The 13,014-nt window shown below is 36.0% G+C and overlaps 1 protein-coding gene across 1 annotated transcript; it reads right to left on the bottom strand.

Moving 5' to 3' along the window:
- Positions 1-1,762: 1,762 nt before the first annotated feature.
- LOC130015401 (uncharacterized) lies at positions 1,763-10,323 on the bottom strand. The gene is made up of 10 exons (XM_056105484.1): positions 10,225-10,323; positions 10,019-10,054; positions 7,250-7,350; positions 4,873-4,913; positions 4,567-4,702; positions 3,513-3,835; positions 3,211-3,413; positions 2,637-3,166; positions 2,473-2,532; positions 1,763-2,354 (listed from the first exon to the last, which is right to left on the bottom strand). Exons 1-10 carry the CDS (start codon positions 10,321-10,323, stop codon positions 1,763-1,765), a joined length of 2,121 nt encoding a protein of 706 aa, XP_055961459.1.
- Positions 10,324-13,014: the final 2,691 nt, after the last annotated feature.

Below are 13,014 nucleotides of genomic sequence, written 5' to 3'. Positions count from 1 at the left end.
ACCTTAAACTCCTCGAAGTAGAAGCCCTTATGCTCTGCTGTCAGCTTCTTCCACGAGGAACCCTCAGCAAACCAGCAAGAACGGAAAATGGGCAAGATCGCTCTAGATGCCGTCCCACTATCGTTCCTACTATCCAGCAACTTTTCCCTGAATATTAAAAAAACATTTATTTTCTGCAATTAGTAAATAATAACATTTAAAAATAACTTGTCATTCATACCTCGCAGCATCAGGTGTAACTCTAACTCTACCGAAGTCATCCGCTGCTGGAAGCGTATCCTGTGGCTGCTGCTGTCTAGCCGCTCTCCGCTCCACGGGTCTACTCTCTGCCACCTGCTGCTCAACCTCAGGTGGATCCTGATTCAGGTCGCCGCGTCCGCGTCCCTGGCTTGTGGCCCTACCTCCTCGGCCTCTCATAGCTGCAAAAAAGATTATAAAACAATATTCCACACGAAAAAAATAAACACATCCATTATAAAAACTGAAACACATAATTTAATAACAAAATAAAGTCAATACAACAATGAACGTAACTGAAAGTCAAAATTCTACAGAAATGACAATGAAACAAATCACGCAATATCTATATTATCTTCCAGTCCAATGTCATCATCGTCCGATGAGGATGGTGGATAATCAGCTTATGTCTCTAATGTTGGAGGGTTGTGTAGAGCATCCTCGTCTGCCTTGCCATTCACATCAACTAAATTTGTCGGATCTTCATTAGTTCTGACATCGAGCGGATGTTCTGCACTATCATCTTGAAATGCTAGGACAGTTCTTTCGGGCATGTCAAGTTCAGAGCGAGCCTTTATCTTGCACACTGCCCACCAATCTTTCTTGTCCCGTTTTTTTTCCTGGGTAGGGTAAGTAATGTACTTGATCGGACTGTTCAGCTAAAATGAAAGGTTCGTATTTGTTGTACCTCTTTCTGTGATTAACATCCATTATGTTATACCGAGGATGGACTAACATACCGACCTTTTTTGTAGGATAAAACCAATTACATTTAAACAAAACCGTCCTTTTAATTGGTAGAGCTGGATACTCTAACTTGATAATGTCAGTCAAAACTCCATAAAAGTCGCTTTTGGCCGGACCGTAGAGTGATCCTTTTACACAGACTCCGCTTTTCATGGTAACCCGATCCTCCCCATAGTCTTCAGTACTGAACTTAAATGTGTATATTAAGGCTTACTCTCTGTAAGGTTCGATTTCAGGGCAATTTAGAAGGATATAGCTTCGGGCAGCAACATATTCAGCATCATCTAGATATCTGTTCCGACAAGCACCTACAAGTCGCCCATTCGGTTTGAAAATAGATAATCTGTCGACGTCGTCATCAACGTCCATATCGCAAACTTCATTTCTTTGAATCCGACATGGTAGCATCGGATCACCATCCGTGAAATAGAAAGATGCAAATTTCGCTGTTTCCTCTAATAGATACCCGCTGCTGATGCTTCCTTCCACTCTGCCTTTATTCGAGACCTTATTTTTGAGTTTTCTCAGGTATCTGCATAATCAAATAATTAGTTCATGTACCAACTGCTCGATCAAGGAAATAGAACTGTAAATGTATTACCTTTCAAACGGATACATCCAACGATACTGAACAGGTCCTGCCATCATAGCTTCATACGGAAGGTGCACGGGGAGATGTTCCATCGAATTAAAAAAAACTCGGCGGAAAAATACGTTCCAACTTGCACAGTATCTTCGGGATATCAAGATCCAATCTCTCAAGATCTGCTTTTTTCAGCTATGTGGCAGTTAATTCTCTGAAGAAGATACTCAACTCAGTTAAAGGCTCCCACACTTCTGGCGGAAGAAGCTCCCGAAGAGCAATTGGCAAAAGTCGTTGCATGAAGACATGACAGTCATGAATTTTCATGCCCATCATCTTCAAACTGTTTAAATCAACACACCTTGACAAGTTGGACACGTAACCATCCGGAAACATTAACTTTTGAATCCATTCGAGCAAAATCTTTTTTGAATCCCGATCCAAAGCATACAAAGCCTTTGGATATCTACCGGTTTCTTGATCTTGTGCTAGGCCGGGACGATCACAAATCCCATTCAACTCTGCCCGAGATTTTGCCGTGTCTTTCGTCTTACCGGGTACATTGAGCACGGTATTGAAACCGTTGTCAAAAACATTTTTCTCAATATGCATGACATCGAGATTATGCCGGATTACATTTGTCTTCCAATACGGTAAATCCCAAAAGATACTCTTTCGATTCCAACCACGGCCTTTAGATAATTCAACATTCGTAGCCTTAGCATTAGTCTCATAAGCCCTCTTATACCCTAGACCATCTACCTCTGCTAACACTTCATCTCCAGTCCTCACACCTCCAAATTTGTGCTTTACTTGTTTGCCTTTTCGGAATTCAGTAACGTTCCGACGGAAATGGTGGCCCGTAGGTAAAAACTTTTCGTGGCAATCAAACCAGGATTATTTACCACTCTCGGGCAACGTGAATGCCTCGGTATTTTCCATACAATGCGGACATGCCAATCTTCCTGATGTGCTCCACCCAGACAACATTGAATAAGCGGGAAAATCATTAATTATCCACATAAGCGCCGCCCTCATTTGAAAATTCTGCCTCTTTTGAATGTCATACGTTCGGATTCCAGATTCCCACAACTGATTCAACTCCGCTATTAACGGTTGTAGGAAAATATCCATATGGTTTTTTGGATTTCCGGGTCCCGGGACAAGTATTGTCAAAAACATAAACTCGTCCTTCATGCGCATGCCATGAGGCAGATTATACGGCGTCACAATGACTGGCCAGGAAGAATATTGTGTTCCATAACAACCAAATGCTTGAAACCCGTCAGTACATAAGCCTAGTATGATATTTCTTGTTTCATCTGCAAAATCTGTATGCAACCCACTGAACCATTTCCAAGCCGGAGAGTCAGAAGGATGACACATCTTCTCGTCTTCCATTTCATGTTCGGTGTGCCATGTCATATGATTAGCCGTGGCTTTGGAAGCATACAACCTTTGCAGCCTCGGAGTTAAAGGGAAATAAAACATTTTTTTATACGGAATGTTAGCCCTTCTTTTGGCCGAATTGCTTTTCGTAACAGGTTTCCACCGAGGAAATGTGCAAACTTTACAGTGGGTTAAATCCTCGTCCGCCCCCTGTAAATCATACAGTTGTGCAAACAGCAATCAATAACCTCAACCGGCAACCCAAGACCTTTCACCAGCTTCTTAATATTAGCAACATTTTTTGGCATTTTGTTATTCTCTGGTAGCAGTACTTGTAATAAACGGAAGGTGTCATCAATCAAAGATATCGACCCCTGATGTCGACACTTAATATCCAAAATTTCAATAGATGCGGACAGGGGTGAGTGTCTGCTATTTCCGGGCCATATTTCTTCTTCTGCCGCACTCATCATATCAAAAAACTTCTGAGCTTCTTCATTCGGGGTCTCTTCCTCAAAAACTTCAGGACCAGCAGCATCAATAACCATTCTCTGACCGGAGTTTAAATCTCCCCCTCCCTCATTATAGTAATAGTATTCATTAGGCGGCTGAACAACAGGAGGGACATTCACCTCACCGTGGTGAATCCAGACATAGTAATTTGGAACAAACCCAGACTGCAAGACATGTAGTTTCACAACTTCTACATCTCGAAAATTCTTATTTCTACACTTTGTCCTAGAACATGGGCATTTTATCTCTTCCCCACTCATACACTCTGGATGTTGTATAGTAAAATTCACAAAATCTTCAAGATTAGGGAAAACATCTGGCGGCAGGAAGCCTCTGTCATGCCTGGAAGTTCCCGTATCTAGTGGGCTGGGCCCACCAGTGAGTTGGACTCACAGCTTGAGATTTACGATTGGGTTGAATGATATATGATTATTCGAGAAATGTGTCGCATGCTAGGATATTAGTTTTGTACGGATCAAATACATGTTTATATGTTTTATATTATTGTTTTCTTGAGATGCGATGCTATGTTTTTATATTAATACCGTTAGTAAATGCAAACTCACTCAGTATTTTCCCAAATACTGACCCCTCACCTTTGATGTCTTTCAGGTGCTTAGTTTGTGGACCTAGCTAGAGGCCAATTTTGAAGTCCAGAAGTCAGCTGTGTATGTATTGTTTCTGACTTCTGTGAATGCTGCAGTAGTAGTCATGTATCGACAGAATAGTAGCCTAGACAGCAGTTCATTTTGGTTGTATATATTACGTGCTGTCTTGTTTATATTTTTAATAGGCTACGTGTTTTATATGTGATCCACGGCCCCAGATGCCGGTGAGATGTTGTGAGACACTAACTGATGTATATTGTACCGCGAGGCCAGTTCGTACAGGGTACGGTAACAAGAGCCCGCGAGGTTTTGAACAGTTAGTGTACATATATGATTATATGTTATATAAATGTATTGCTTCCGTTGTTTAATATTAATTGTTTATTATTTGCGAAAAATTATTAGTGATTTGAGGCTTGCTACGGGTTCCGGAGCTACCACTCCCGTTCCCTAGCGCCGGTTGCGGCTCAATAATTTGGGTCGTGACACCGAGCAACAAAAGATCCTTCAATGTCTGATATGTACTTGTCCTGACATATCTCCGATAGTGTGTTAGTATCTACATGAAATTCATTTTGATAAATAGGAGGCGCTTCCTCCTCTTCTGATAGAGCATGTAGCTGAGCTTTATTTTTATGTTGAACAGAAACAATTCTTAATCATGAGTTACTGTCCAAACCACTTTTCCACAATATCCAAAAATTTAACATATGATATACACTATGTAACTTAAAACTTGACTAACTATCTAAGCATATCATATTCATTTAGACACTTAAACAATCTCACACTCACACGTTCTAATCGGCAATGGATAGCTTATAACATCAAACAAACTTAAGCAAACACATATAGTCAATAAGGCTCGACTATATACGTTGCAGTAGTTCCTAGGTACTTAAGGTCAAACAGACACTTTTCATAGACTGGAAGTGGTAAGTGGACCAACCAGGCTCTGATACCAACTTTGTCACGACCCAAAATCGAGGGCCGCGACCAGCGCTAGGGAATGGGAATTGTAGTTCCGAAACCCGTAGCAAGCCTGAAATTCACTATAATTTTTTTTTTGTGACTATATTATAATACGGAAGAATTTAATTATGAAAACATTAATAATAATTTTATAAACACTGACTACGTAAATCTAACATCGTTATAACATTTCTATTATACTCAACAACAGTTATAAACATCAAAACTATAATATTGTCCTAGATCATGACTGGTCACACAAATGTACTACTGCAGCGGTCACGGAAGTCGGACTATACATGGCAAGACAAACTCCCGGCAAAACAATGGACTTCTAGTCACTCCAAGTCTAGGTACCTGAAATGTTTAAAAACCACGGGGTCAGCTTAAGATGAGTGAGATATACCTTACTAACGGTATTATCACAAAAATAACATTGCAAATGAAATTCATTTATTTAAACAAATATAACATCATTGTATTACAAACGAAGATTTGATCCGATAGAAACCTTAATCTTAAACTCCTAACCTTTCCTAACATGTATCATATTCATATCAAATCATTTTGATCCAAGTGGTACGGTCCCGAGATAGTTCAACCGAGTTACTCGCTACCACGTGGCATAGTCCCGAGATAGTTCAACCGAGTTACTAATGCCACTGCTTAATCCCAAGGTGTGAGTCCCGAGATAGTTCAACCGAGTTACTCACTAGATACGGGTCCCGAGATAGTTTGACTGAGTTACCTCGTATCTACCAAAATTATAATCCTCCTTTATCCAAACATAATTAGCGTATATTGATCTCATGTCAAACAATTCTAAGTACAGACATCTAGACTCTTACAAACACCGGTGATCACACGGCCTATTGACGCCCAATAGGTAGCTTGTTTCTTCGGATCACACACCAATTTCAAACATAGAACAAATAGCAATAAACGATATAAGATATTTTAAACATAGAACAAACAACAACAAAACACTACACAATTTGATCCAACACCAAATATATAATTCATTCTCAAATATATAATAAATTAATTCACAATTTAATTATCAAATATAAATTATTAATATATATATATATATACTCGTCTATGTATATATAATAAGTCATACTCCGTGTATTTCACGGTAGAATAACCATTTAGTTCATACAATTTCAAATCACAATAAATCATTACAATGCGATGTGATTTTATAACTTATAGATAAAATGTTTAATAATATAATTATAGTGTAATAATACGTGAGAGTAAAGTATGCTCACTCCTTGCTTTCCAATCCAAATTGTTTATACGCATTAGTCTTGGCCGAACACTCCTAGGCCAAAACCGTCGGTCCCGTCGCCTCTCGGTTTGTCTGTCACAAACGAGGTTCAGAAATGCATTTAAATTATATCGGCATTATAAAATCAAAACTACTAAATTAATATCTTAAGTTAAGTTCCCATAACTTCATCCCATCCATAATGCTCAATCGATCCCTTAAAATCTGCTCAAACATCCAATTTCACTTCGTCGCGTTTTTATGTCAATTTCGCCTTTTTGTTTTAACATCTCAAAATGCTTGACCTTAATATATTTTTATTAGAAAATTTGAGTTTAAAACAACATATATAACCCTTAAAATCCTTGATATCCATACAATCTTGACCTTAGTCGAAATGCACTTCATTTCACTAAACGTCGCCTATCAATTCCTATTTGTTTAAACACGACATGGAAACAATGTTTTAAAATTTACTTAGCATAATTATTATACTAAGTTATTAACCTTTTAATAAATTTAGAACAGCCCTATTAAACTTTCTATAACCATTTTACTTATTCATTTCGATATCACACTTTTAACATAAGTTTCGTCATTTACGTTCTATGTTTAAAACTTTAATTTTATGGTTATTCTTTTAACGTTTTAATCTATTTAAATCAGCCTATAACTCAATATAATAACCTATATATCAATTATTAACCATGCCATAATCTTTATCCAATTTCAATTACAATTCATTAATATTTTATCCTAAAAACTGTTTTTACGTTAAGTTTGATTTCTAGCTTCGTAACTCCGCTAACGACCAAAACGATCACACATTTAAACGTGAATGGAGGGTGGCATCAGCCCCCTCCCCCTCTACTCATCCCTCCCCTTTTTAGACAGGGGAGGGGCCGGCAATGCCCTGGTGCGTCGCACCAGGGCTCTGCCTGCAGCAGCTCACCGGGCTTCGGCACGGTGAGGGTCCGGCCACCATGGCCATGGGCATCCCCCTTCAAGACATAAAATTCCATCAAACCCTAACATCCCACTATTCACAACTCTCACAACTCACTCAAACCATCCCATAAATTTAGCTTTAATCAATCAATTACACTTACTAATCACCACTTTAGAGCTTAAAATCATCATCACTAATAACTTCAAACAAAACAGAAATTTACAGCAGATATCTTAATCCTATATAACGATTTTTACCTTGATTTTCTGGCTTGATGAGTAGAGAATCTCACGCTCGTTCCGTGGCCACAAAAATCGCATCAATCGGACTTAAAACGAAGAAGTTATGGCTAATTGAAAATTTGTTACTTATAAACTTCAAATGAGGAAGATGATGATATTTGGAGCTGAGATAATTATGCTTTTGCTGAACTAAAATCACTTTATTAGGCTATATATATTTATGGCAATAAGTACAATTAAACCCTTAATGAAGCCACCTCCTCAAACTTAAGTCCAAAGCTTTTCTTTTATTCAATTTAGCCCAAAAATCACTTAATCGTTTAATCTCGATAAAATTTCGTATTATTTATGTCCAAATAAATAATACCCTTCCGCCAACTCTCTATTTAGACTCCGCTAATCGATTTTTGTCAAATTTTTGCTAAAACGCTCGATTTTTCAATTTGAGCGAAATCGACGATTTACATCACTTTTCGTCCTTATTTTTATTTTTTTGAATATTAATATCCAAATTATCAATATTATTTTTTTAATTATTGATTTCCGTCAATAATTTATTTATTTAATATTTTTCGGGCAGTAAAATTCCATTTTCTAATTTCTCGGGGATTTATTCTTATTTTTAATTCCAACTTTTCTTTAGTCCCGTTTAATTATTTTAGGCACTACCAATATTGAAATTCATTCTTTATATTTCAATATCGACCTATCCTCGTTCTTAATTACTTAATTCCTTCGCTAACTCCCTTTTCTAGTCGCTCTGATTACTAATTTAAATTGCGTTGCTCACTTTGGCAACGTCAAATGTACGGGGTATTACATAGTTCGTGCATAAAAATGAGAAAATTTAAATTGCGTGATTAAAATGAGAAAACGTGTAAAGTTCGCGAATTTTTTTGATATTAACCCTAATAATAATAAACAAAATAAATAACTTTTATTAATAACACGCAAAAGTAGACTGTAAACTCACCACTTGTTATCCAAAATCTTCTAGAACTAATAAAGCAATATCGTTCTTCACGTTCCGTATTTCGTTAGTAGTCGCCTCGGCGAGTCTACGAAAAATTCGATAATAACTTAAATTATTAACATTCTAACTATAGCTAATTATGCAAAACATAATGGCTTAATTACTTAAAAAACCCTCACCTTTAATTTTGTTTTCGTTTATACCCTGACCTAGGAAAATTGTCACGAATACTCATGACCTTGTCTTTATGTTTCACCTCTACCCCAAATTTCAAAAAAAAGATGATTTATTGAAAATAACTAAATATAAGGATTATTTTATACCTTTTTCTAATAAAAAAATTGCAAACAAATACTTCATCTATAAAAACGCTCAAATAAGTCCTAAAATTAAAAACCGCTAATACTATTATTTTCAAAAAAAATTCAATTTTTGTATAATTAATAACATTGACGTGTAATTAGAATATATACTAAAAATGAAGGACTATTTTAAACTTTTTTTCAAATGAAAAGAGGTTAATTTAATACCTCGAGGGTAGAGGTGAAACATAAAGACAAGGTCATGAGTATATGTGACAATTTTTCTAGGTCAGGGTATAAACGAAAAAAAAGTTAAAGGTGGGGGTTTTTTAAGTAATTAAGCCAAACATAATTTCTAGCCAACTTCGGCTATCGAAACCGCTCATTTAAAACAGTCCGACCTCTAAACAAACTTGACATTCTTAAAGCTTAGAATGTCTCCTAAAACATTTGTTTTGGTCTCGGACTGAGATTAGCACCCGAAGGTCTCAGAAATTAGCCCCGAAGTTATTTCCTTAAAGCTAATTATAAGTGCAGGGCAGACTGCACAATAAAATGTTCAGTCCAAAATGAATATTTTAGGTTTCGATTTTGCAGAAACTTATACTTGGACATATTTAGATAACATCCTTAAGTTTTTGTACCAACAAACGGAACTTAATTTGGAGTTAAATAGCTCGAGATATGGCCTTCGCAACAGGGCTGTTCTGCAGAATAATTTTCTGCAAAACGTCCTACTAGTTTGCGTAACTTATCTCGTAACTTATAACTTATCGGAACCTAATACCTTAGCATTTATATCATAAACCATTGTACTATACTATGGCCAAATTCCTTTAACACTAACCATACCAAACTTCAATCAATACTTATTTTGAAAACGTCGAACTATATTCTTACCTCGACCCAAGGTCTACATTCCTCTGACTACTAAGGGCAGGACATGTGTGGTTGATTGCCTTACCGAACCTAGAAAGCAAAACACTCAATGTTTCATCATCGCCAAACAAACATTCAAACACGCAAACCCGACATATTGCCGAAACCACTTAGTTCTCGTCCAATTTTAATCATTCAAAATTCCAAAAAACATTAGACGCAATACTTCTTACATAACAGCCCTAGCTTATCAATATTCAACCATCAAAGCTCATAATTGATGACTTAAATTTATCAAGAATCATCAACATAATTAACACACCAAATTCATTCATGATTGCCGAAACTTACCTTCAATTTCTCATCCAAATTAATCACTATATCAACCTTAGTTACTCATAATTCCATCATCAAAACATGCAATTCAAAGCTTATAATCATCCATAATAATCAAACACACATCAATCACCAATTCAATAATTTTGCCGAAACAAACAACCCTTTATTTATCAAATTCGTCCAAGATTCAGCGAACAAAAACTGGAATTGATGCTTACCTTAAGTACAGAATTGAGTCCCAAATCCATAGCCACCAAAATCATCGAATTTGGTCGAGAAACGAGCTCCGTAACTCGATTTGAAGTTGAATGCTCCATTTTCTCCTTTCTCTCATCTTCTCCATCTTTTTCTTTTTTTCTTTCTATTTCTTTTAAATTATGATAAAATGAGCTGAATATGGGATATTAACTCCTTGACTTAGCCTACAAGTTGTTGGCTAAAGTTCACTTAAACCCTTAAAGTTGCCACCTCCTCACTTCATAATCCATAACTTTTCTTTCGTCCAATTTAGTCCGTCAAACACTAAATATTTTAGGTCCGATTAATTCCACATTATTTATTCTTAAATAAATAATGTTAGTCTCATATCTTATAATATCAATTTCCAATAATTTTATTTTGGCAATTTTGGCCAAAACGCTCATATTTCCATTTTGAGCTAACTTGCACTTTTTCGTTCAATATTTCATTTTAATGATTATCGATAACCACTTTATCGATATTATTTTCTTAGCTTAATAAAATAGAGTAAAACACAACTCCCTTCGGAGGTTTGTGGTTAAAATTTCATTTTAGTCCTTAAAGTGGTTAATTTGCATTTTAACTCAACTTCTCAATTAACCGACGTGCTTAACTAAACAATGTCCAAAAATTATGAAACGTTTTCCATAATTTCTTAAAAATACTTCACGGACCTTGACGTGAAAGTCATTAGCTCAGGACTTATACTTTATTTTATTTTAATTACTCTGGCTTCCCTTTAGTCCCGCTAATAATCACTCCGAATAATAAATTTTCGCTTTAAAATTATTATTCCGTGATCCAATTAAAACACTTATTCTGAAAATACTTGTCATTTTGATTCTCATTTCCGATCACCTTATCCCAACTTTCTTAATTTCGGACAAGTGGCACGTCCTTGTATCTGAAAAGTATCTTAACAGTTTACGGGGTATTACATTCACCCCCCCTTATAATAAATTTGTCCTCGAATTTAAATTTTTGCCACTTACTCGAAATAAACATATATGAATAGCTTCCTTGCATACTCGCTCTTACTTTGCACGTACATTCTTTGATAGAGCGATTTTTTCCAAAGAACTTACATCGCCGAAGTATCGTTAGTTCGTAGGTTTTGCATTTGCGTAACAACGATCCCTACTGGTTCCTTTTCTTATAATAGTTCCTTGCTCACTTGTAATGTATACTAATCTTCGACTTTATCCATATCTTTGGGATAAATTTCTCTTCAATCCAACCTGAACTGTACTTTTCATATTATTTTCTCTATAGTTTTCAACTTGATTAACTGTCTTTGTTATCAAGTTTTTGATTCTTCTTTCGAGAATTGCTAACATCTATAAATATTGTTAGTCTTGTCGTTGCGTTTCTTTGTATCATAGTCAATTGTATGTCTATACTTAATGTTCGTTCGTAAAAGAGATGACTAATCTCTTTGCAACTTTCTTAGTTCGCATGTAGCAACTTTGTATACGATTTCCGTATCGAGAGGACAACAACAGGTGGGATAACAATTATTATCACGTTGGGCTCTTCTCCCGTCGTCCACTAACCTTTTGCCTTAATAGGCTCGCATCCTTTCACTTCTTAGTGCTAACACTCTTCAACTTTTATTTATCATTCACTTTGTGATAAGAGTCATACTACTTTTAATACTAACTTTCTTCCAACTTTCCCAAAGTTGTGGTCGCAAATCAATATGTATTTGTTCCCATATCAACTTCAGACATTTCTTTGTCCATCATCTATTAATACAAACCTTGACTTACATCTTTCAAGTTATCCTAAACTTGTCTAAAATTTGCTTTTCTAGCTCTCTTTGGCTATTCAATTTGCTTATTTAAAAAGTGTATGTTTATCAAAACAAGTTGACATTCTTATAGCCAACAATGTTGTTCACAAATTTTCTTTACACTCCGGGTTGAGATTGATACTCGAAAGTGTTAAAAATTGGCCCGAAGTCGCCTTCTAGGCTATCGTTGATTGCTTGCATAGGCTATTGTTTAAGCTTAAGAACTAAGCATCTAAATGATCCTTATTTGAAATACTTTCGTTATTCTTAGACTTCATCCTCCTGTCTACATCTTTCATTTAGAGTCGAACTTCTTTCGGCATTTCCTTAATCTCCTTAAATGTTCACCTATACTTTTCTTTTCTTGTTGAGTATAGGGTTAATCCTTCACCTTATCTAAAGTCCTATTCTTCCGTAGATTGCTTATTTTACGATGTGTTGTTACTTAACACATATCCTTTATCCCTAAATTAGAGTCTTTCTTTGTCTTATGTCCTTTAGTTCTTTGTTTCTTTCAATATTCATCATAAAATATCATTCCACGATAGTCCTATCGACTCTTTTTTTCGCTTGTTTCTCGAGACCTTATCCTTATTCTAAACTCTTATTCGTTAAGCTGCACTATTCCTTGATGAATCTTTATTCCATTTCTACTTCTCATGAACTTTCGAGTTTATCAAAATTTAACGTCATCTTTCTCATTGTTTCCTTCATCCTTTGTATTCCATCATATATTTGTTTACCTTTTCCTCCTTCGCTTTCGCTGTGACACTCCAATTATTCATTTACTAACTATTGTCTTTATAGTTAGATTGATATGGTCTTTCGTCCAACAGTCTTAGTCGTGTCATATGGTAGTTAGGAATTCCTTTTCCTTCACCACTACTCATGCATTTCATAGCTTCATGAATTTCATGAAGTGGAATGCCTGCCTGCCATTTCTCGATATGTGTCAAGTCCTTATCCACAATATATA

Source organism: Mercurialis annua, linkage group LG4 (assembly GCF_937616625.2).
Source record: "Mercurialis annua linkage group LG4, ddMerAnnu1.2, whole genome shotgun sequence".
NCBI lineage: Eukaryota > Viridiplantae > Streptophyta > Magnoliopsida > Malpighiales > Euphorbiaceae > Mercurialis > Mercurialis annua.
Note: the sequence above shows the minus strand (reverse complement) of the source record. Positions and strands in the feature narration are given on the sequence as shown.

What these genes read in the sequence shown, in the direction of transcription:
- LOC130015401 (XM_056105484.1), bottom strand. Translation starts at nt 10,323, where the DNA reads ATGGAGCATTCAACTTCAAATCGAGTTACGGAGCTCGTTTCTCGACCA. An exon ending in GACTCAATTCTGTACTTAAG is followed by an intron (nt 10,055 to 10,224) that starts GTAAGCATCAAT and finishes TGAGTAACTAAG; the next exon opens with GTTGATATAGTGATTAATTT. An exon ending in TCCATTGCCGATTAGAACGT is followed by an intron (nt 4,703 to 4,872) that starts GTGAGTGTGAGA and finishes ATAAAAATAAAG; the next exon opens with CTCAGCTACATGCTCTATCA.